Raw genomic sequence first — 23,846 nt, forward strand, 5'->3', positions numbered from 1 at the left:
TTCGATAATAGTGGTTTTCATTGATACACCGATACATTAATACTCAAGAACTTTTGCAATATTTTTTATTTCTATGATTGTAAGGTTTAAATTAAAAAGAATAGGAATATATATAATTTTTATTTGAAACGCTTTAAACTATTGGGCTTGTTCAGATAATGTGACCTGAAAATTCTAGCATTAAGAGTTTAAAAGCCAAAAAGACGAACCATTGCAACAAACAATAAATCCTATTGTCGCCAATAAAGAAATTTTTTGAGGCAGGTGAGAACTACTGTGGCAACAAATAAAAACAGCTAAAACCAACTACAACATTTTAGATTGAGTCTTACGACATTTGAAGAAAAAAAATACTACACCAACCAAACAACTTGTTGCAATATTTTCCTTATAAAACTGCAAGTAGGGTTACAACAAAATAACTGGATACTTGTCATATTTGGTGAAGAAGACATATTAAATAAAACAATTGTGATAGTAATATTTGGGTTTCGCAAAGGAGACGAGGGTGTGTGGAAGCAAGATTGCAGATATCTCAGGAAACAAATTTTATAGATCCTGTCTAGAAAAACCGTGTAAAACTATCTGTATTATCTATCTTCTGATCTAATGACTAAATTAAGAAGAAAAGAGTAAAAGTGAACACCTATCGTTAGAAAGGAAAAGATTTTTTATAGGACTAGATTTTATATAATTTACTTCCGATATCTCACTAGAAATTACCGAAATAGGATAAGCACATTCGTGTCCACCTGTCTGTCGTCGGAGTATGATGCATGCCATCCGTGGGCGGGCACACCTGGGAAAGGGTGTACAAATGTACATTTAATTTTTTCACAAAACGTGGACTATATACGTTGTTGATATCATTAGTTATTAAAATTTAATAATTATGTGTTGTATTTTAATTTAACAAATCATTTATATTTTTTGAGTCTTTTCTCACTATCGTAGTCTACCATCTCAAAGTCTAATTAGCCCTCGGTAAGGTAAAAACAAATTAGATTTGTATTGATAATGTTTTTACCATATTCACATTCTTTTTTGTCGGATTTAGAGTTTGGCAAAAATAAAGTCATCATACCTAGAAGTGGCAACCATGATGTTCGTGGTGGCAAAACCTATCGAATGAGAGGCGGATAGGGGAGCCTAGTCCTGGAAACTAGTTGGCCAAATCTTGCCGGTGACATTCGGCTACATTCCTATCTAGGAATTTGTGTCTCACGAACAAGGTTCGGGTTACCGATCGGAGTTCGGTTACCGAGCTCCAGCGGTAACCGAATTATCGCGGTTACCGTGGTTACCGGACAAAAAATAAAAAAAATTCGGACAAAATTTATTTGAAAAAATTTGAAATTTAGTGGAAAAATCGATTTTTTGCCCGTTCGATAACCGGTCGGTTTGGACCGGTTACTGAGCGGTTTGCTCGGTAAATCGAGCGGTTTGCTCGGTAACCGAGGGATAAAAGACCGTCTGAATTGATACAATAACCGAACAATTTTAAGCAATTACCGAGATGTATGGACGTATTATCAATAATTGTATAGTAAAATCATAAGAAAAAAATGATCACTAAATCATGGAAAAAATAGTATAGAACCATGGTATGTTTTGTAATATCATATAAAATTTTGGCATGACCTTTGCTATATTTTGAAATTTCGAAGGAAACAAATAGATAATAATAGCAATTCAAGCACAAACATATAATTGTTGCTTCCAATATATGCGTATATTACATATGCAGTGCCTGAAATTAATAAATATATATTGAATTATGCGTAGTAAAGCTAAAAACGCAATTACATCTCATCCTTCGGTACTTACTATGGTATCCACGCCACGTGCAACCTACGAGATGAAAAAAGTTAGTGTAACAAAGAATGCATTCATTACAAACTTAATCATTCACTCCATTTCTGTGTTTCTTTAACTGCAGCGACAAAGAATGCATCGTCCGTCTTTCTGCCAGGAATAACTGAAGTGTGAAAAAATTTAGACCATGCCACACCAATAGCTTCCTTCACTTTCTTTCCCTTAGCACTCTATGACCCGGTATCAATCCTCGGTTGCACATGGACTTTTGCTAAAGTAACATTGTAATCCCTGACACTTGGTGGTGGTTCCTTTATTGACGATGCTCTCCTAAGCATCCTCTTTAACACAGAACCCCCTCTGTCACTACCACTACCACCTCCATGCTCGTAGGACTCGCCTACCCTCCTCTTGAACTCTTCCTCGTCCCTCGATTGAGCCATAGCACGCTGCACCTGTTCCTCTTCCGTGTCCTCAGTGTTGCTTGTCAAATCTAGTTGAACTCTAGCTGATTCTTGCCTCCAAACCCTCTCGTCAGCCTTTCCCTTCCTCTTATCTCTTGCCCTATCCAGCTCACGTCTGAAATAATCACGTACATCTGAAGGCACAATATCACAATGTACAACATTCGATCCGCACCCTGCCAAATGTTCTTTCAACCTTGTGGCACCACCGCCTCTCTTTTCCTTATTGCAATAATTACACCTAAAACCTGGGGCCAAATTGTCCCCATGCTGCCACACCACATCTTTATACGTCATCGCTTAGTTTGCAATTTCTCTGTTGGAAGAAGAAATCTCGATGGTTAGCCTACTAATACATATCTCGACACATGTTCAAATCGCTAATCAACTCAATTGAACAAAAATTATCAATGGTTACCCAACTAATAAACTTATTTGAACGAATATTAGCACCATTTGCACCTAAAATCGATAGTAAATGGCCAATTATCTAGCACGAATATTACCATCATTCGCATGTACACGGACAATTCAATGTAATAAGGTCCATAATCCAGCGAATCAACCGCTACACCGCTTAGCGAGCATTTTACACAAAAAAGCTACTAAACAGTCCACAACCGAACTCATCACGCAGTGCATCGTCGAAATACCACGCAATCTATCACTACCGACCATATAACATCGATTATCGACCGATAAGCACTAAAAATCAAAGTCGTTGAAGCGGTTACCGAAGCTTGGCCGACGGTTACTGAGCTGCGACGATAGCTGGCGACGAGCTGGGGCAGACCTTCGGTTACCACTCCAATGCGGTCGGTAACCGCCCACCTGCGCTTGATAACCGAAGATTACTCGCTGGATTTGCGCCGGAGCTCACCGGATTTGGTCGGGCGGTCGCCGGCGCCGCGTGTGGAGCTACGGGAGGTGGGGTGGGGAAAGTGTGCAGTGCACAGCTAGCTCCAAACCGACACTATCTTATCCACTGGCCGTGGGCTGAAAACGGGTCGGCATCTACTGTATATTCGGCCCAGTACACAAAACAGCCCATTTAAAATATATCTGAAGTTTGTCCGTCAATTTGGATGTCCAAACGATATTTGTTTAAAGTTTGTTTTTCACAGATACTCTTGAAATTATCTCTAGTTTTTTATCAGATTTTTTTATTTTTTTCGAAATCAGTTTGAATTTTTTGAATTTAAATTCGATAACCGCTCGACTTTTGAAACCGAGCCTTACCGAGAAGGTTGGTAACCGCGATTTTTCGTCGGTAACCGTCACATTTTTGAACCGTGCTCACAAATTGAATCCCAGAAGATAAGAGGAGAGAAACACTCATTTTCATCATAAATACTTAACGTTTTAGATAAAAAAAATTAAAATTTTAACTATTAATATCTTTCAAAGTATTTGGATTAAAAATATAATAATCATACACCTATTTATTTTAAAAAGTAGTTTCATAATATTACAAATTTATTGTATTTATAAATATAGTAGAATAATAAATATTAGTCAAAATCATATTTTGAAGACCAAGCCTTTTATTTAAAACATCAAATATTTATAACAAAGGAAATAGCAAAGAAGGGGAATGCTACAGCCAACATGGAGTAGCGCACAGCTGAGCCTTATCGTAAAAAGGCGTTGATGACTCGAGCTACATACAGAATAACGCGTTGACCCGAATACGAATAGAGCACATCGACTCTTAGACTCCATCTTCCTACTTCATGCAAAAATTCAAAAATAAGCAATATATGTCATCATATTTATCAAAATAGATAATATAGCAGCATATTTATATATCTAACATCTGTATTCGGCACCTCAAATATTTTGGAACGTAAGACACCGAAAATATATGGATCGACCTGTTTTCGAAGCCTGAGGCGGCAAATCGACACTGTGCACCATATTCGATACCTCATATGTTGAAAACACCATGTATTTAGTATCTGAGTTGCTAAATATGGTGCACAGTACCATATTTAGCACCTCATATACCGAAAACAGGCTCACCTTGTCACATACTGCTTTCGTTGCTCACATCGCGTCTTGCCGTGTCATTTTGTGTCATCTCTCTACATATAATATAGTAACTATTAGTGATAGTGAGACTAAATAAAGTACAGTAACGTAACTTTGTTTTATTTGGTCATGAGCGAATAAATAAATAAAGAAACTTGATGAGTGAGTGTGTGTCATTTCGTGTTATCTTTCTGCATAGAGTGCAGTAACTACTGTTGATAGTGGAGCTTAATAGAGTGCAGTAGCACAACTTTATTTTATAAGGGCACGAGCACATAAATAAAGAAAGGAATTGGATGAGTGAGTGTGTGTAAATTTATTTTAACGTAATTGTATCGATATTTTATTATTCATTGAATATATTTGTGTGGATAAATTTTTAGTAAAGTAACATTGAGATGATACAAATTCTAATTTGCTAAACAATAATAGTTGTGAAATATGACTATCATATAACCCGGCATAGATGTTATATATGCTGATAAATATTACATGAAATATGGGATTTTTTGTTGCTGCGCGAATGAACCCTAACCATAAAGAGATAATGACAACAAACGTTAGCATATACGGTGTGCATAAAAACTAACTTAATAGCGTGATGCTGCTAAACCTAACATACTTTAGTGAAAAAAATAGATTGGGTTACAATAAATACTCTCTACTGAGTGCATCTAGGATATTTACTCTTTTGCAGGGCATCGGGGCCCTCCTCTTTAGCGCGACGGGCTCTCTCCCCTCTCTCCTTCGTGTGCCTCTGCCGCAGTCCGCTCATTCGTTGCCTTCCTCATACGCTTCTCCTCCTAACGTTTGAGCTGTAGTTCCTCCTGCTGTTGCTCGTAATCCCGGCATTCGTACGCTTTCCTCCTCCACCACATGCTCATGTCAACCCACCATTTTCGGTACTCATTTTGCTCAATGTCCATCCATTCTATGATGTCACATAGGTGGAGGGGACTAGACAAATGAAACAAGAGGAGAGATTAGTAAGACAGTGCATGAAATTATATGAAAAGTGCCACATGAGTGATATATGTCGCTATACTGGTGGGTACTCGTACAGTCCATATCGAAACTTGTCGTACTAGTAGTTGACATACATGAAAAAGCGTAGGCCATATGCATAATAGATTTTTTGGGACTCGTGAAGCCTATAAAGGTTGCTATAGAAGCACATCGGCGGTTCGACCCCCTGAGGGATGAAAATCCCTCAATATTTCATGGGTGGACTTGGTGGAGCTAAGAAAGACATTGTATTTGAGAGAGTTGAGGAAGAAGTGATCTATCCGTGGATGGGGGTGATGTTATTCATGGTGATTGAGGGCTGGTGCATGTACTGCGTGCATAGGCTTGGCTAGGGGTTAGAGCATAGGAGTCCATGTGAAAGCTGAAAAAGTTATAACATTGATGCTTGACAAATATTTCCTGTGAAAGCTTTTTCTTGGTATGGTCATTTCATTATGTAAAAGTTCAACAATAAATTATTGTTGTCTTTGTAGGGAGGCATACAATCCTATGAAAGCTATTGATTTTGAGTGGGTGTATAAGTAATATTTATCCCTTTGATCTTAATCCAAAGTTAAAGCCTACTTTAAGCATCCATCCTAAAACAAGCAATCCTTTTGTGCTGAAAGGTATATACAATCACATGGTTGATGCTAAAGCTACAATTAATATTAGTCCTCAAGATGCTGGTGATACAATCTTAGTCTGTGCCAATCCCCAAGATGCTCGTGCTACAACATTAGACATAAGAGGACACTAGCATAAGCATTGGTGTGTCTAAAACCTGAGTCAGAATAGAGGTGTCTAAACGATACTTAAGTAGCTTTGTAAGTAATGCTTTTCATATGTTAGAAAGAATTACACTCGGATAGTACATTAATATAATAAACTTACCATCACATTAATTAGATATAAAGTTTACAAATAGTTCATAACATAGTATGTTAATATAAGACACTAACTATATACCCATCGAACTAAACTAATGAAATGGGAAGGTAAACAAAATAAATAGTATTGTCTGGTATTTGCATAGTTCATAGTGCATAGATGTTGAAAACCTAGATCATCTCAAGATGGTGGAGAAAATTGGTGATGCAAATTAGCAGAAGAATATCAGCTGTGCCCATCAAAGCTATATGCGTAAGATAGTTGTCGTCTCCAAGGTGGTAATGGGAAGTTGTAAGGATGGATACCAGCAAATCCACCATCATTTTTAGGGTCATCAATGTTCTCCGGAAATGGAGGCCTCAGAGGGATGGGTCGTTATGTCCTGAAATTGCTGTCATCGTCATTTTGAGCTATCACAATAGTAGCACATCATATTTCCTTGCCGGTTATACGCCATCTCGATATGGTGCGTGAATATCCTCTTGCAATATTCCTTAAACCTTCTCCTGTATTGCTGCTAGAACATCGACACATTGGGGGCATGACATCCTTATCCTCATCGTCCTCGTCGTTTTCTAGATGAGTAGTAGAGGGCGCCCCTATACCACTTAGGTTCTTTGACCGTCGTCATCTTCTACGCAAACCAAGCATGACATCCCCGCCGAAGAGCATATACATCACCAAGAAGTTTGTGATGTCTTTGTTGATCAATTGTGCGTCTTTCGGGAACACCTAACGTAAAAGAGGAGCATTCGAATCGATGAAAAAAAAGAGAAGTAGGGTGACTACATAGAAAATTACGAATCTGAATGTGGGATGCATACTGTTTGGGCAACATCACTATAATTCTTTGCCTCTAGAGAAATCTAGAAAAGAAGGATGGTCGACTAGTTCACACACCCTGAGATACGTTTGACGCTGCTCGTGCAAAAGGGTCCTAAGGTCCTCGATAATTACATATTGGAGCAAAGCGGTTAACGCAGAATAGAAAGACCTTGCATGTAATTTGAGCATGGCTTGGATTAGGTTGTTCTCCTTGAAGGAATTATTCTTGCCTTCACGCACAACCTGCAAGGAGGCATTAAGTGTTATATGAATCATTGTAGGTGTTTATAGAAAGTATGTACTTGAAGATCCCGTCATATATTTATTGATCCTTCATTGCAACATTATGGTTCGGCACCAAAGCACAATCCCTGATTATTTAAGAAATATTAAAGAAGTATTAAATATCATAATTAATATGTAACAAAGCTTAATAAATAACTAACAAATAAAGTTATGTGCTAGAATTATTTGACAAAGATAACATAAATTAAAATAATTAAATTAATAATACAATGAATAATACATAATAGGAATGACTACAACAATAAAGTCAATAATAAATGTGTCATTAACAAGTACCAGTGTACCAAACAACTACACTGATTACTCAACGACGATGACACCACATGCAATCTCTAGGAGTGCACGCGTCTGGTGGGTGTGTGGCCCTCATCCCAGCAGCCTACACTAGCCCCTGCTACGTGTTCCCTTGCTCGTCATCATCATCGTCCTACCCTGTGAGACTGTTGTGGGTAAATCCCTGATAATGATTCCGGAGTATGCTGGACAGTGGGTGCGTGATCGGCGTTCCGAGTGTGCCTATGGAATATGTGTGTGTTGCTCAAGAACACCAGAGTTATCCAGGTTCAGGCTCCCCGTAGGGTAATAGCACTACATCCTATGTATTCTGCTCTATCCTCCCTGTTTACAGAAGATATCCCCCCTTTATATTCCAGAGGGGTAGAAGTCTTATAGGTGGGCTCAACAAAAAGACTCATGTCTGCCTAGAGAACCAATATAAATAATCATTACAAGTATACATGCGTTGTGCCTGCCCTGGATCCCTACGGTGCCCGTCCCGTACATTGACCGCACCCCCGTTTGTCAGGCCCGAAACGCCCGCCTGCCCTGTCCTATCGCAGGTTTCCCATGCGCGCATGTTGCGCCCCCTATCACGTCAGCGAGCTCGTCCTGTAACAATTAATGTTTGTGGGACAGGATACGGTAACTCTGCGCCGGCCATGCTGCCTCAGCCAGAGTAAACTGTCTGGGGAAGGAAAACGGTGTGAGTAGCAACATTAAATGAGGTTTGAGGCATAGACGAGTACCTGCCCCGCGACCAGTAAAGACTGGTCATGGGGAATCCTGCGAAGGCTATAGCCGTGATCGCGCTGGCGTTGACTGGTCACGCGGGGGTCATGGGCCAAAGAATAAAAGTGAATACTACCAAAATTGACCGTTGCGAGCCATCCTGGTGGGGGACCCCTATATTCTTTACATCGATAGGGACCCTCACCGAACGTGTATCCTACCCCTCTAACTCTGTCATGCACGTACCATGATGAAGAATCCTCATGCGATAGTGTGGACGTCCCTAGAATGTGCTCTAACAGAGTCTGGTGTGCCGAAGGATCGCCCTGCTGGTACCACTATGAACCTCCAAGTGCATCGGGATATTGGAGTATTGTGCGCTGGGGAGCTCGATGAAGCTGACAACCTACATTTCAGCAGGCTAGTCAAAATCATACATGCCACTCCAGTCAGACGTTTGCTGTGTGTAGTCAACGACATCCTCATGACGAGTCGATGCAATAGACGGAGGTGTCAGGGTATGTAGGGATCGGTGACGTCCTAAAAGGGGGGTGAATTAGGACATTTAAAAACTAAACTGACTCAAAAAAAACTACACAAGATAAACCTATATCAATTTCTTTCTAAATATGTTCTATGTTTATCTATTGTGTCTACTCTACCGTTCGCAAGAGATTGCAACCTATCTAGGAAGGTAAATTGCAAAAAATATAAATGCAAAAGTGTAAATAAGATAGAGAGAGAAAACTCGGCACAATAGATTTTTATCTCATAGTATCGATGGTATGACTACCACCCTTAGTCAATATTGAAGCTCCACAAAGGATACGCTCCCAATCAGCACCCGGGCATGGCCCTTGAGCCACTAAGGCCTCAAGTCGGATGAGCTAACAAGCCACTAAGGCAAGGTCTCACCACAAACATCTCTTCTGATCGCTTGCCTCCATGATCACTTTGGAGCTTGAGCCACCAAGGCAAGGATCTACGTGTCCCCATACACGTGTCTTGTCGTCGCTCCACATTGAGTCGCAGGGTCAACAAGGTGCCTGCGAGTCACCAAGACTCTAAGTCGCCAGCGTACCTCTTCAGTCCCTCCGTGTTAATGACCTGCTTGCTTTCCCACAAGCTTGCTCCGTCTGCGTATGCATCTCGTATGTCTTTTCGGTCTGTATAAGATGAAGATCGTGTTAGTAATACATAGGTTTAACTAATAAAAGTCGTTATAAGTACCGTATTACTTGCCACAACATGAAAGCACTATCCTCAGGGAAGGGTCTAGGGGTCAACTCTATAAGTCTGCTGAGTAAGGTGGCACACGTGCACGGACGGTACCACAAAAGGTATTCCCAGTATATTGCGGCGTCGTATTATCCAGCAGGAACGACGACATCCACCGCGGCTAACTCCGTCCACCTCTGTAGGTGCTCGGCATTCATGGATACCCAATCCTGCATGCCTTCGTCCCTCTATGCGCTCCTCCTGTATGTGACATAAACAGTTATCATTTATTAATATGGATTACACAAAGTACTAATGCTACCTACAATAACGCACTTATTCGTGCGCCCGACCGACGTCTCATGGGGGAGGTACTGGCACCACTTATCGGTACCCGAATTGCCTCTGTGCATGCTCTAGAGAATATACTTCCACATTATTCATATACAACAAGAAACATATGGTCATCTATAAGTCTGAGTCAGGTCAACAAGATGATGCGATGAGCTCTCCAGTCGAAATTTCGGCCACTCATGCCATACACCATGGATCTCACTCCACGAGATCAGCGTTGAGGACGTCCAGATTACTTATCACCCAGGAGTAGCTACCATGATCTTACTGTTGACTCAACTCAGCTTGGTATGAATCCATCGATACCCCATCGTAAGCCTCATATCATTTACAATGCTATCGTAGATAGGGACTAGATAGTAGCTCTTTAAGTCGTAGATAGGGACTGGATAGTAACTCTTAAACATCACATCTCATCACTGACCACCTCTCTGTCCTTGCAGTTGTTCTATGCGCACCACTATGTTAATGGATTGAATTAAAATACTAATTAAATAGGTACACACCACTATTAATTTGACAATTTTTTGATGCATTGTGATTTTAATCGAATCATGCTGTCCAACCCAAGATTTTTAAATCTTTATTAAATTTATTTTTTTTGTTTTTCCTTTGTTTTTCTTTCTTCTCTAATTGTACCGACACCCTATTTATACATATCAAGAGCATGCATGCACTAGACCATCACCCTACGTCACCACTAGCACAAAATGGTACTAGTTGACTATCATGTTATTGAATTAATTAAATAATCTAATTACACTGACTAACCAAATTTATGCTAATTACTATTATACAACCTATTTACTCTAACTAAGTAAATAATTACTATTATATAAATTCTTACTAATTATTATTATACAAATTCACGTTAATTATTATTACACTAACTAATCAAGTAATCAAATTCGTATAATCAAACTAAGCAAATAATTAAACAAATGTAATTGAACGGATTAAACAATTTACTTACTTTAATAATTATTATTATTGCTGCAAGTATTAATTAAATACATAATTTAAGTATTTACTGTAACTCGCGCTGCTACTCCTCCTCGACTCGGGGCTGATTCTACTCTCCTCGTACTGCTGCTACTTCTCACCTCGTGTTGTTTCTCCTCTCCTCGCGTTACTCCTCCTCACCTCGTGTTGCTTCTCCTTTGCTCACGCTGCTGCTTATCTCCTCTCTTCTCACGTCACGGCTCCTTATCACCCCCACTCTCATCTTATAGCAAGCACGGTAGCGCGGGAGGTAAAAGCAGCAGGGACAACAGTGCGTGAGCTAAAAAAAATCGACAAAAATGAAATCGGGGACAACAACACGTGGGAGATGCGTCGAAAGTACGAGATGACACAACGTGAAGGGACACGAGCACCATACCCCGCCTGTATTCAGCATCTAAATCGATTTTTCGATGCCTCATGTACAAGAACTATTTTTCGGTGTTTGAAGTGCTAAATACATATACTAAATTTATAAATACATCATTATATTATCTATTTTAATAAATACGATAATATATGTATCTATTTTTCGATTTTTTTCCTCCTACTTCATCGTTGGGGACTTAGAGGTGCTGATACACGCACGAGAACCAACCATTTCATTTTTACCAAGCCCTATTTCGCTGAAGACCATCAGATATCGGATGATCATAAACTCATCCAGGCAACTGTTCCAAAAAGGGTTAAAGAATCTTAGATCTCAACTGCTGACCTACTTCAGAACACAGTTGTATCCAAAAGTATATTTGCCAAAACATAATACATGTTATATGGAGTGTATAGAATGCGTAGGTGCAGAAAACTAATAATATCATAAATGTGGCGAAAAAGAAAAAGACCACGTTAATGCTCAGTTCATCTCATGCTACAGAAAATTAACTTGCCGTTACAAGAGAACAAAATTGGTGGCTTTCTACCGTCCTTTCTTTCAATGTCCAAGTGACAATAAGCACTCGTCTAACCTCCCAAAAACAAAATACAGCTCACGAATACTGTTTCTCACTAACGCAGCATTGTAATTTCTCAACACTAGGGCAAAACCTGAGAAACGGTTAATTGTAATAAATTGCGAGTTCCTGCTTTTCCAGTTAAGCTAGCACAAATATTTATTTCGTGGACAAAAGATCGTTACAAGCGTTGATCTCAGCGGCATGAGAGCTCAGGAGAGCCTGACCTGACGGATTTGCTTCGATGGCTTTCATTGCAGCTTTGAAAACCACCGCACGGAAGAAGCTGTCCTCCATTTTCTTTAGGGCATCCTCAACAACTCCAATGCCCAAGCAACGTGACAAGAGCAGCCGCCCAATAACCTCACCAAAATGTGCTGGAGCTTTCGGAAGGTCGATAGCCAGTTCATCCAGAAGAGACCCGTAAAGCAAGAAACCAGTTTCCAAGTCTGCCGCCTTGAAAATATTCTTGCTGTGAAGGTGTTCAAATAGCCTCACAAGAGGATCAATTGAATTGGCACCTTTGTCAAGAGCAAGATTGATGGCTTCTTTAACAACTTCTGGGTAGTAACCAGGACCCTTCAGCTCCTCAATGCACTGTTGTGCTTCATCTAGAATTCGGATGTGGAAATACTCCTCAAGAAGAGAGGTGGTCTTCTTCTGAAGATCAGCAGAGTTTGACTTCGGAGCAGCAACTGGCTTCTCAACTGCAGGTGCTAGAGATGGAGATGGGATGAGGGACTTTGGTGGCCCCACAGTTTGAGCTGGTGTGACAGTCACACCAGGAGAACTTGATGGACAGGATATTGGACCACCATTGCCCACAAGGGCACTTGTTTTGCCACTAGTTAATGCTCCACTGCCTTGAGGAAGTAGCCTAGAATTAACAGACGATGGCTTATTCATCAGCTGGGCCTGGTTGCGAAGTGGCTGAGCTCTGGGCATCGATTTAGAACGTGGAACTTCCCAGTTATCGTTATCTAACCCAGGCATTCCGGGCATCTTTCTCACACCAGGCATACCAGGCATCATGCCACCAGTTCCAGGTCCGTTCGTTGGAAAAGATCCTTGTGGAAGTGGCCCTCCGGTACCAGTACGACCATTTCTTATGTTTGCGGTTGAACCAGGCCGCAATCCAAGATTCTTTTCTGCCTCTCTATGAATTTCACTGATTTTTTTGGCTTTTATCTGAGAAACAAATAACAAAATCTCGGAGTTATTGAACAGTGAACACTAGAAAAATCAAACCAGACACCATTTGCAGAGGAACCACAAATAAGGTTCAAGCCTAAATGCTTAATATGCTCAATAACCATAAGAATAGCATAAGAATAGCAAGTAAAAGTAGATTGCTCTTGAAGTAGACTACTGCCAGCTCAATTATAAGCATGTGAAACATGAAACTTAAGTTTGCAATACAAGTTTTATTACGTTTCTTACAAATACCACTACAATGCAATAAGCAACTACTAGGGTCCACTGGCTGTAAGTAGTGAGTGTTCAGAACAGTATACATTTAATTTAAAGATAGAGGTGAGAGACATCTACCTCCTCACGTCTAGGCACCCAGTTGTTTGAACGGAGTTCAAGGACATCACGTGCCATGAACCTCAATCGTGGTGCCAACTGAGAATTAGTTGTAAGCTCCTTCACACGGTTGAAGTATACGTCATTAAATCGACGAGACTTTGGATTATCATCCAACTGTTTGCCAATTGTGTTGAAGAACTGACAGATGGCCTCAACATTTTCCTCAGCAGGGCATGTGTTGCTACCAGAACCAAGCAGCTCCTATTTACAGCAAACAAGTTAGAAAATCTTTCACAGAGCAAAAACAGTGTGGAGAAAGGGGCACCAGTCTAGTGAAGTGTATTCCTGCTGATAGATTTGTAAGGAAATGATAATCTCAGATCACCCATTTAAACACAGTTTGGTCCAGTCCAAAATCTTGCTCCAATTGTTTTCCTTTCTGGAACTATCCGACTAAAGAGTAAGAAAGATCACATATGTACCTGAACAATGTGATGAACTATCTTCTCTGTCACCATATTCTGCTTCAGCAGCTCACCAATCAGGCGAATGTTTCCAAGAGTTCGAAGCTTAACTAGCCTTTCTTTATCCCATCTCTCCATCTCTTGGTCTGGACCAGTCAATTTCTCAACTTCGGCCTGTAAATTGCTGGCATCTTCAAATGCCTCTTGACAATTGTTCAACAATACACGTTTGAATGTAATCTCTCTACCACCAGGTTCTTCAGGAGGGAATGATGGGAGTTTCTCATTGAGATCAGAGCACAGTTGAGCATACATCTGACAGAAGGTGGGCTCAAAAACAGCCTTCTCAAATATGAGAGTAATAACATCCTAAATAGACAATAGAGCAGAGGTCAAATCACAAGGCACTGACAAAAAAAAGTAAAGCCAGAAGAATAAACGACTAGGGATAAACAAACCTTCAAAATATCAGCTGAAGTGATGCCCGCTTCTATCAACTGGCCCTTCAGAACATCGAACTTTTCGGGCGTCAATTTGTTCAGTATACTGTGCAAGGAACAAATAATTTTTTTCAAGAAACAAAATTTTTTTTTTGACTTTCTGAATATGATATTGTAGATAAAGTCCTTAACAGAAGCAACAGCAAGCAAAAGTTTCCAAATTAAATAATACCCTTTCACTGTTTTCAGAACTTTCTCTTTGTTGGAGAGATTTCCTCTGCGGAATGACCAAGGGACTTCAGCCTTGACAAGAGCATGGGTGGGACCAGCCTTTTACAATAAATCAGGAATGTTAGAAGAACCATTTAGGTGTCATATGCAAATGGTCATACACTACTTTTGCAAGTAGCTTTATTCGTGCAGCATCCACAGACCAAAGATGAATGCAGCGTCGATTATTGCTATGCATGAAATATGATGAGGCAAACATTATCATGTTGCTAACAAAGAAGTCCACGCGTTCAAAATTAAGCAAATTTGAACACTGATCGTAAAAATATTTGAGTAATGCTTTTAAGGCCTGAATTACATAAAGGCTATACAACCATTGCAGCAGCATTTACAGGGTACATGCTTTACTTATGCAGCATTGCCTAAAGAGTAATCACAGCTAGCAACCAGGCATGTCATGATGTGCACACATAGTAGGCAGTTAGGCACAGTTTGCTCCCATGTGAACTTTTCCATAAAACAATCTCTACAACACAACCCAAGTATCTACAAGATTAAGTGTGGCAGTTTAGCATAACAACTATAAGACATATACGGTGACAAACTCATAGAGAAAAAGAGAGCTGAGCCAAAATTAATGATAGAACAATTGTTGATACTTTTTATTTGCAAGATACCTGAGCTTTAGCACCAAACTGGGAACTTGACTGCTCTTGCTTTCCACTTGAAGCGTAGGATTCTTTAGCTTCACGGATCTTGTCCCAAGACTTCTCTTCACTAATAACAACAGGAGTTTGCGAACGTGAACGCCAGTCATGGCTGTCTGTCTCAGTATAGCGGTTATATGACTGAGTTTGTACCTATCAGATACGATAAAGCACGGAAAGGATAATAGTATAATCAGATGATCTTACTTTAACAAGTAAAACCTGTCAACACTGAGGAATATTAGAGCAGGACAAAAGAAGTAACATAAGATGCCATCTTAAAATAATGGAAGATCACTCACATTTGAGTCATTGCCAGCCCAATTTTGATCCTCACCATGGAGTTCAACATCAATACCTTGCTTAAGTTTCAAGATGTCATTAGTTATTTCAACAATCTGCAAAGTTATTTAACCAAAACATGAAAATGTGAAAAGATGTCATGCTCAGGAAGAGAATTGAAAACAAACATGCAACAAGATACACAAATATTTGGAGACGAATTCAAGAATGGATGGCGAAACCATATTAATAGAACGAGAAACATCAGGCTCCTCTCTATACGGGGCCAAACATCAATCCTAACAAAACCACTTCGTTATGCAGAGTTAGGATGGCACTAAAAATAAAAATGTTTTTGGTTTTCCAAATGTTTACGCCATCCAGTCACAAAAGACCATCTTTTGGGATATGTGCAGTTAAATCTTTTTAACTCTTAAATATCGACATCTCTACGAATGTTGAGATTGAACATATGAATACAATATGTGCAGATTTGCCTAGAAAATATTATAGCTTTACTAGGTTCAAAAAATATATAACAGCAGTCAAAGTTGTCTTTTGAACACTGTGCCTATGTCACTCTTCTGTGACTGAGGAAGTAGATAATATGAAAGAATCAATGCGCAAAAAGCAACAACTTGCTTAACTAATGGGATCACCTCATTTCCTATCCCCACATACAACATAGACTAGTATAAGCGGTGACATCATCTGATCATCGACAAAACTGTTGAAGCAGAAATAGAACACTTGAAGTGAAGTTCAGATAAAAAGAATATATTTCCTCTCTTCCAGATCTTCAATTCTTAATGCATATTTCCCTGAATTACCAATAGATTTGTTTTCCTTGCCCCTTCAACTCGATATAAATAAGAACACCAAAAATATAGAAAATGTTTGACGACAAATGAAAAAACTTAATTATGAGAAGCCACAATATTGTTCCCAGTTCTCACAAGAGTCAAATGATTTCAACATGGTATGCTATGTGGTCGATGTCTCATTACGCAAGAGAGACGTCCCAAATGTTCAATACAGGCATTACTTTCACATACTGAAATAAGCAGCTAGATAAACAGAACGAGTAAAACAAGTAGCACTGAATGAATACCTCACGCAGTTCAAGAAGCTGATCTCTTGTGTAGTGAATCCACTCGAGAGGCTCAAAATGTGAATCTCCAAGCTGCAGTGGATTACTACAGAAGTCAGCCTAGCGAAGAAAAGGGTACAATAAATACTTGTTGCTCGCAGAATTAACTGGACAGCCTAGCAACATGCACACCAACAATATGCATTTGAAACTAGCCAGCACTTAAACCAGGAAACTTGGGTTGTGTACCATTTTCTTGGCCTAGCTAGGCATATAATGGTCATAGTGCAGTTTAGTGTATCATTTGTTTTCAGTATTATGTCTACTAAAAGCCGAGCTTAGATCATTTAATCTATACTCCTGGTCACATATATATTTACATTGGCAACTCTGCCAAGGAAGTGGAAAAACCATAAACAGTAGCATCTAGCTTAGAGGCAGGATACAAGCATATCGCGAAGTACGTGTAACTAGTAAACAAAAAACCAGGACCCTTTAATATAACATTTCTCTTGGCGTAATTGAAGTTTGTGTTTGCACTCTTGCAGTCTTAATTCGAATTTTGTTGAATTAAGCAGGAGGGTGTTGGGGGAATTTCAATAAATACAATTAACAGTTACAGTTGGAAGTTCCTTACGCAATAATTCGTACCTGTGCAAATACGCATGCAGTTGGAACTCTTTTGGATTGTGCAGTGTGCATGAAAAAATAAGCTCATGATATCTCATAAGAACCAAGATTCTAAAACTCAGTGACTGGTGATCACTATCACCTGACCTTGTAGGGTGGTGTATGGTGTACGGGATTCGGCCTTGTAGCTGTTTTTCCTATTTGAATTTTGAAATTATGAGTATATTAATATCGATCAAAAACATACATTGAATCTTTTTTATGTATATAGACTTGAAAACTATGCAAATTGTAGCAGACAATTAGCCGTCTCTTTTGGAGAGTGTCCGCTGTCCAGAGTGCAGCTTTGTTGTTAGGTACACCTTATGGACAGGTTGTAGTGACTGATAGGCTCCACTCAGAGATATATGATTCCATAACCTAACATATATCGATGTATCCTAGACAAAGGTAGCACAAAAGCCGGTCAAGAGTTGACCTGGCCATAAAAAGTGAAGCTGTGAGGCGTGGAGGCAAAAGCACGTGAAGGTTTAGATGTTTTTTAGAAAGCAACCAGTTAGTGAAGGTGGTTGTGGTTTGTTTGGTCTAGCAGGTTAGCATATTTATAGAAAGGTCCAGAAGTTTCTAGAGTGGAGCAACCTCAGAACTATCCCTAACAGTGTGATAACTGATAAGACAATCGAGTATTTCGCACCTAGTAAACTCTGACTAGGTTGAGCCTAAATAAAAAATCATATCCATTTTTTATCCAGTTGCATGTAACAAAACTTCATATTGATCTACTAACAAATCAAACTATTCCGTGGCTCATTATATGAACAAGAATGAAGGGAAGTGTTCCAGTGCTCTTTCAAGGAATGAAGGCGCACAATTCTTTAAGCAAATATAGGGTCTGTTTGCGTTCCACACAACGACCATCTAATAATGCTAATCAAAAGCATCAAACCAGAGCCTTCCAACCGACCCAAAAAAAAGTCTCAGCAAGAGTAACACAGTACAATAGCCTAACATGTCCCAACATCAATGTGTATGCTGTACTATGCCTCAACAAATACTGACAACCTCATCGCGCAGCTCGATGAATAATAAAGTTCCCGGCTTTAATTACTAAAACGACACCCTACCAATACGCGACCCAAACAGCAGCAAGGATCCAGCCGTACCCGCGTATCTCTCCCTCGGAGCCGCAAGCGCAAACCGAACCAAAACCCTAGCACAAACCCCGCCTCGCCCCTCCCAAGCCACAGATCGAGCGGTCACCTTGGCAGCGAAGCCGGAGGACGCGCCGCCGTGCGGTCCGAGGAAGCCGCCGGCGGCGAAGGCGGCGGAGAAGAGGCGAGGGGCGCGCAGGCCAACGCCGCCGCCGCCGCCCGGGCGCAGGCTGATCACCGGCTGGTCCGTTGCCATGCTTGCTCCGTTACTCCGATCCAAAACTACAGCCGAGCCGGCCTGAACCCGACCGCAGGGAGGGCGCGCGAGCGGATGGAATCGAAGCTTTCCGTGAGCTGGGGGACCTCTATATCAACGACGACAGAGGCGGAGGCGGAGGCGGGCGCGGGCGGGAGGACTGGGGTTTTATCACGGAGGTGTTATTAGGGCTTGCGGTGCGGGGTGGAGTTCTTGTCGATTTGGGAGGGCAGTTTGGTCTTTCGCCTGATTTGGTTTTTTAGAAAGTAAAAAAGTTGATTTTTGATAGATAATAAATTAAAAATTGAAAAACTGATTGAGATAGATGTTTTGGGTTTTGATGTGCTAAGCCAAAATTTATTAAAAAAACTAATAGTAAAAAGTTATCAGCTAGAAAAAATAGAAACCAGAAACTAGAAAAATAAAAAACCAAAAGTCTTAGCCTAACCAAACAGTCCCTAATTCTCGTGAGTGTTAACAGGACCGCTAGCGCAAATTCGGACAGGAAATAACAATACACTTACGATGTCAAGTTGGTGTGCAGAGGGCCAAGTGCACGATCTAGGGCCCAGATGGAGCATGCGCGGTGCCACCTAAGAGCCAGCCCAGGCAATGGGCGTTGTGGCTCGTCCAGCCTGTGACTTAGTTGTGCACAGCCCATGTGCAAGGAGGCTAGCATCAGGCACTCAATTGGAAGAAAAATTGTTTAAAAAGTTTTGATAAAAAATCTAGAAAAAAATGTTTTGAACCAAATATTCAGAATTCAAAGACATTGAATGATGAAAAAAAACTAAGAAAAAAGTTAGCTTAGAAAAATTTTCAAAAAAAGTTGGCTCAAAAAATTTTAAGAAAAAAATTGCAAGAAATTTTTTTTGAGAAAAATTACGCAGAAAAGTTATCAATAAAATTTTAAGAAAAAATTACCGATAAAAAGTTTTAAAAAAGGTAATTTAGAAAAATTTCCGACGAATTTTTCATCACAAACTTTCTCAAACAAATTTTTTCAGCGCCAACTTTTTAAACAAAATTTTCCGCACAAAGTTCTGTTAAAAAATTTGAAAACAAAAATTTGAGCACAAAGTATCAGCACAAAAAGTGTGGGGCCCATCAGCGCATGGGAGGGACGCTGGTATTTCGAGACAGGGCCACGTGGGCTGTGGTGGGCCGGCTCGCGAGTGTGCTAGCGCCTAGCGCGCGCCTGTGAAAGAGGTTTTTCGCGGCTGCGTACAGGACAAGGGCCAGTTGTCCTTGTCCGGCTGCGGTCGGAGCATTTCGGCGGCGAGAATTGACGGCTCTGGGTCGCCGAGGCTGAGATATTTGCCGGTACGACCGTACGGGGGGTTAAGGGTTAGTGTTCCGACTGTGAGTTATCTCGATGCCGCCAGTCGGATGACCGGATGGTGATGTGATGCAGATTGTAACATCTTTTTCCCTTTTGGAGGGAATTTGCTAGGAAATTTTAGAGTTCCACGAAGTGAACTCAATGTAGTTCTAGCTAGCCCGATTATACCCAAATTATAAGATAATAAGCTATGTGCCAATGTTATAAGATAATAAATTTCTACTCTAAAATGTGTCGACTGTGACGATATGATGGACGACATCATAAAACAAGAGCAGAGGACTAGACAGGAGCAATCATGTCGATAACAACTTGCAAATTTGTTATAGTCGACATAAATGATTCACGATGGAAAATAAGTTATTTTTAGGTTTAACTTAACCTATAAATAATTCACAAGCAGAAAATGATAAACTAAATGTCTAGATCATCAAAGTATAATTTAGACATATATAATATAATATTACAAATAACTAGATCTATTATACTCGAAATTAGAAATCGTAGAAAATAAATTACGAGTAACATAATTTTTATTGGTCCTGCGCTGTGAAGACTATTGAGGATGTGGGTTGCACCATATTGACGGCACGATCGATGTATCGAATTTGTTGATAATGATAGCGGGCGACGTCTAAGCGACTAGAAAGATGAACCACGGTGAAGAACTTGAGTAGTTGCGCAGAGCACTTACCAAAAATCTTATTCATCCTCTTCCAATACAGGATCTCAAGAGCAATGGTTTCGGAGACATGCTCTCTCGTTTGACGGTGCACGCCGACGCTGAGATAGAGTAGACTACAACGGCAGTGCAACAGAGAGAAAGAGAGAGAGAAAAACTCTAAGTCTTATATAGACTCAAGTAATGAGTATGTTCCCAATTTAAAGGATACTCTTAATTAACAGTCTATATAATTCATATAATGAGGTAGGGGTCCTTAAATATATATAGGGAGAAAACATCTACCTCCACCTACATTAATAATATGGTACTAATAGAAGGTGAATATCATCATAGGCCGCCTCTGCATAATATAAGTTTTTAAGATTTATTAAGAAACATTAAAATTATAAGAGTCCTTATAATTCTAACAATCCAGCCAGATTTGGGCTGGGCTGGCTTATGTCCCAGGCAGTCTAAGTCTAAGCCGAACAACCGAACAGACCGGACTCTCCAGATCCGCCACTGTTACCACGAGCACTAATGACTGGCTGGGGTCCGTGACCTCATCCTGACTCAGGTCTAATGTAACTATTACTACCTACGTGAGGCCGATGAATCAAGGATAGTGATCGCTCTTCACTCTTGCCGATCGATCGAGCCTTTTTTCTAGTCAAAGGCTTAAAAAGTTACGATGTTGCACTTACACCAACCCACCCAAAGTATACTCGAGCCACCGCATACGTATTATCTTGCCATTTTTTCACTCACCAAACACACCGATTCATGCTTTACGGCCGTGCCCTTTCAAGCAGAGCAAAATAATTACTTGATTCGCACTCTTTAAAACGGTGTGTCATGTTCCTACCCTACCTCATAGCTATCCGAGATATAACAAAAAGGCACAGGCTTGATTTAGAACTGTCGATTGAGCTACTTGCTTGTTTAGCCGGTTGCTGTCAATATGTGCTGACCTGATCCAGACAAATAATTTACAGCAGCCGAGCAGCAGCAGCAGCGGTAGCAGTAAAAATTGGGCATCTCCATCAGTACAGATATCCAGTGCTACAGTACCCTGTAAGTACTGTACAACTGGAAATTGATCTACAACAGATTCACTATTAGTGCTACGTTACTATTCATAGAGACAGACAACAAGTCCCGAAGGAGGAAAACACTGTAGTAACAATATTCATAGAGGTTGATAGTGGGTTCGGAGGGAGGAAAAGAGGGGAAAAGAGTAGTATAAGATAGAAAATAGGTAGCTGTTGGAGATGAAAAAAAATAAGAGATATTGTAATAGTGATAGGGGATACTGTAATAATATTTTGAGGATGAAAATTTAAAATAGCTGCTGGAGATGTTTGAGACCGAGAGGGCAGATCAAGAGGTGAAGGTCTAATCGGCTCAGCCGGCAGCTGCGGCATCACGAGTCAGAACTGCGTGGTCTGTTGCAGGAAATGCAATACTGCATGCTAAAAACTTAGATACAGCTTATCTCTACTATTTATTTCTTTCATTTAATATTTTTTATTTATTGATTTTCTAATTGATTTTCTAATTTTTTATCTATCTTTTAAATACGAATCTTAACGTAAATTAGCATCGTAATAGCGCACGCCGGCGGAGAGCCGAAACACACCGTTGGTTCCTAAAAAAAATCGCATGACCGGCGTACGTGTGCGGTGACCTCTTGCTGACTCGGATCACTTCTTGAGGCCGATGAAGGGCAATAATCACTTCTCGGGCTCTTGTCGATCGGTCGAGGCAGCTCAGACTGCATGTGGCCCCCGTGGTGGCAGCGGTGTTGCACTTAATTACACCGACCCACCACAGCTGATTGCTCGAGCCACACGTGCATTCTTTCCATTTCCTCTCACCAAACACGCTAGCTTACGGCTGTGCTTGTCCTTCCAAGCTGTATTAGAGTCTCACCTAAGAATCGCAACTGTAGGCTGCTTGCTTGATCTGCACTCCTGAAAGCTCCATGTCTTGTATGATCCTAGCTATCAGATGGAGCAAAAGGCACGAGTTCAGAAAACGGTAGAGCTGCCTGTTGCTGCCAGGACGTGCTTAGTTGATCCCCTACAGGCCGGCTACAGCGAACCAAAATCTTAGGGCCTAGAAAACAGCTCAACTCCCGCGAGAATCACATGGAACTCTTCCGCGTTCCAAATGCGGCCTTAAAATAGTGGAGTAACACAATTTGAGAAAGGTTGAGAGGCTCCAAATCAAATGTCAAGTCATTTGACACTGGATCATGCATGACAGGCACTAGTGGGAGTAATAATTATCATATGTGACTACGGAGCTCGTACGTACTAAAACCAAAATAAATGGTACGATCAATAGAGATCATCACAAGGTATAATATAGTACCGGGTCTAACCCTCCACCTGCACAGGTTGAAACGATCTGCATGCATGCATTGTATTTGTTGTGATCCTTTCTCTCGATCGCTTCGCGCGTGTGCATATGTCCGTCCTCGTACGCACGCCATTGAAGCGGTCCTCCTTCAGTTCGCCACAGACCAATGAGAATTTTCTACAAAGGTTTCGTACTAGATTTGATCGTGGCTGCAGCTAGCATTGCTCCGGCCCGCTCACAGACCGGAAGCCGTACGTCGCTGCCGCTGGTGCACTGAGCCACCGACCCATCACTGCAAAACGAAGGACAAGGTCGAGCCGAGGGCCCGAGGCTGTCGAGCGGACGAGCGCGCGCGGCCTTCCATACGAGATCTGGCTAATTGCCGCACTAACCTTCAGGTTCATGGGCGCATGTATATATATGGTATAGATGAGCTTATAGATAGATCTAAACTATAAAAGCATGAAAGCGTTTGATGTCGAGCACACCATCTAACCCTTCAGATACAATCCAACGACCCCTTTATCTCTCACCACGTTCTGCCCGGTCTGTTTCCTGCCTCCTCCTCACACCTAATAAAAAACCGAAAAAAACCCAAACTTAAAAAACAGAGTTATCAAAGGAAAAGAATCCGGCCGGCCACCCCATGCTGTGCCACACAACCCTAAGCCTCCCCGAGCGCCACTCCCGCCGCGCCGCCACAACCTCCACACCTCCCCTACGCCGCTCATCGCCACCCCCATCGCCGCCATGGACGAGTGCCACACCGCCACCACCGCCCCTCCTCTTCACCACCGCCACAAGTCTTCCGTCGCCGCCCCCGCCT

At 41.0% G+C, this 23,846-nt stretch overlaps 1 protein-coding gene across 3 annotated transcripts; it reads right to left on the minus strand.

The window, feature by feature from the left end:
* Positions 1 to 11,713: 11,713 nt before the first annotated feature.
* Positions 11,714 to 18,823, minus strand: LOC133919275 (eukaryotic translation initiation factor-like). 3 transcript variants are annotated; one of them, XM_062363628.1, is made up of 9 exons: positions 18,504 to 18,823; positions 16,635 to 16,706; positions 15,544 to 15,603; positions 15,212 to 15,394; positions 14,536 to 14,633; positions 14,322 to 14,409; positions 13,882 to 14,232; positions 13,418 to 13,660; positions 11,714 to 13,057 (listed from the first exon to the last, which is right to left on the minus strand). In XM_062363628.1, exons 1-9 carry the CDS (start codon positions 18,648 to 18,650, stop codon positions 12,029 to 12,031), a joined length of 2,271 nt encoding a protein of 756 aa, XP_062219612.1. In that variant the 5' UTR covers positions 18,651 to 18,823; the 3' UTR covers positions 11,714 to 12,028. The 3 variants fall into 3 exon arrangements, with proteins under 3 accessions (XP_062219612.1, XP_062219611.1, XP_062219613.1); XM_062363627.1 differs by having other exon boundaries at positions 15,544 to 15,639; positions 18,504 to 18,822; XM_062363629.1 differs by lacking the exon at positions 18,504 to 18,823 and adding an exon at positions 17,265 to 17,330 and having other exon boundaries at positions 15,544 to 15,639.
* Positions 18,824 to 23,846: the final 5,023 nt, after the last annotated feature.

The sequence above is a fragment of the Phragmites australis genome, chromosome 5 (assembly GCF_958298935.1).
Source record: "Phragmites australis chromosome 5, lpPhrAust1.1, whole genome shotgun sequence".
Taxonomy (NCBI): Eukaryota; Viridiplantae; Streptophyta; class Magnoliopsida; order Poales; family Poaceae; genus Phragmites; species Phragmites australis.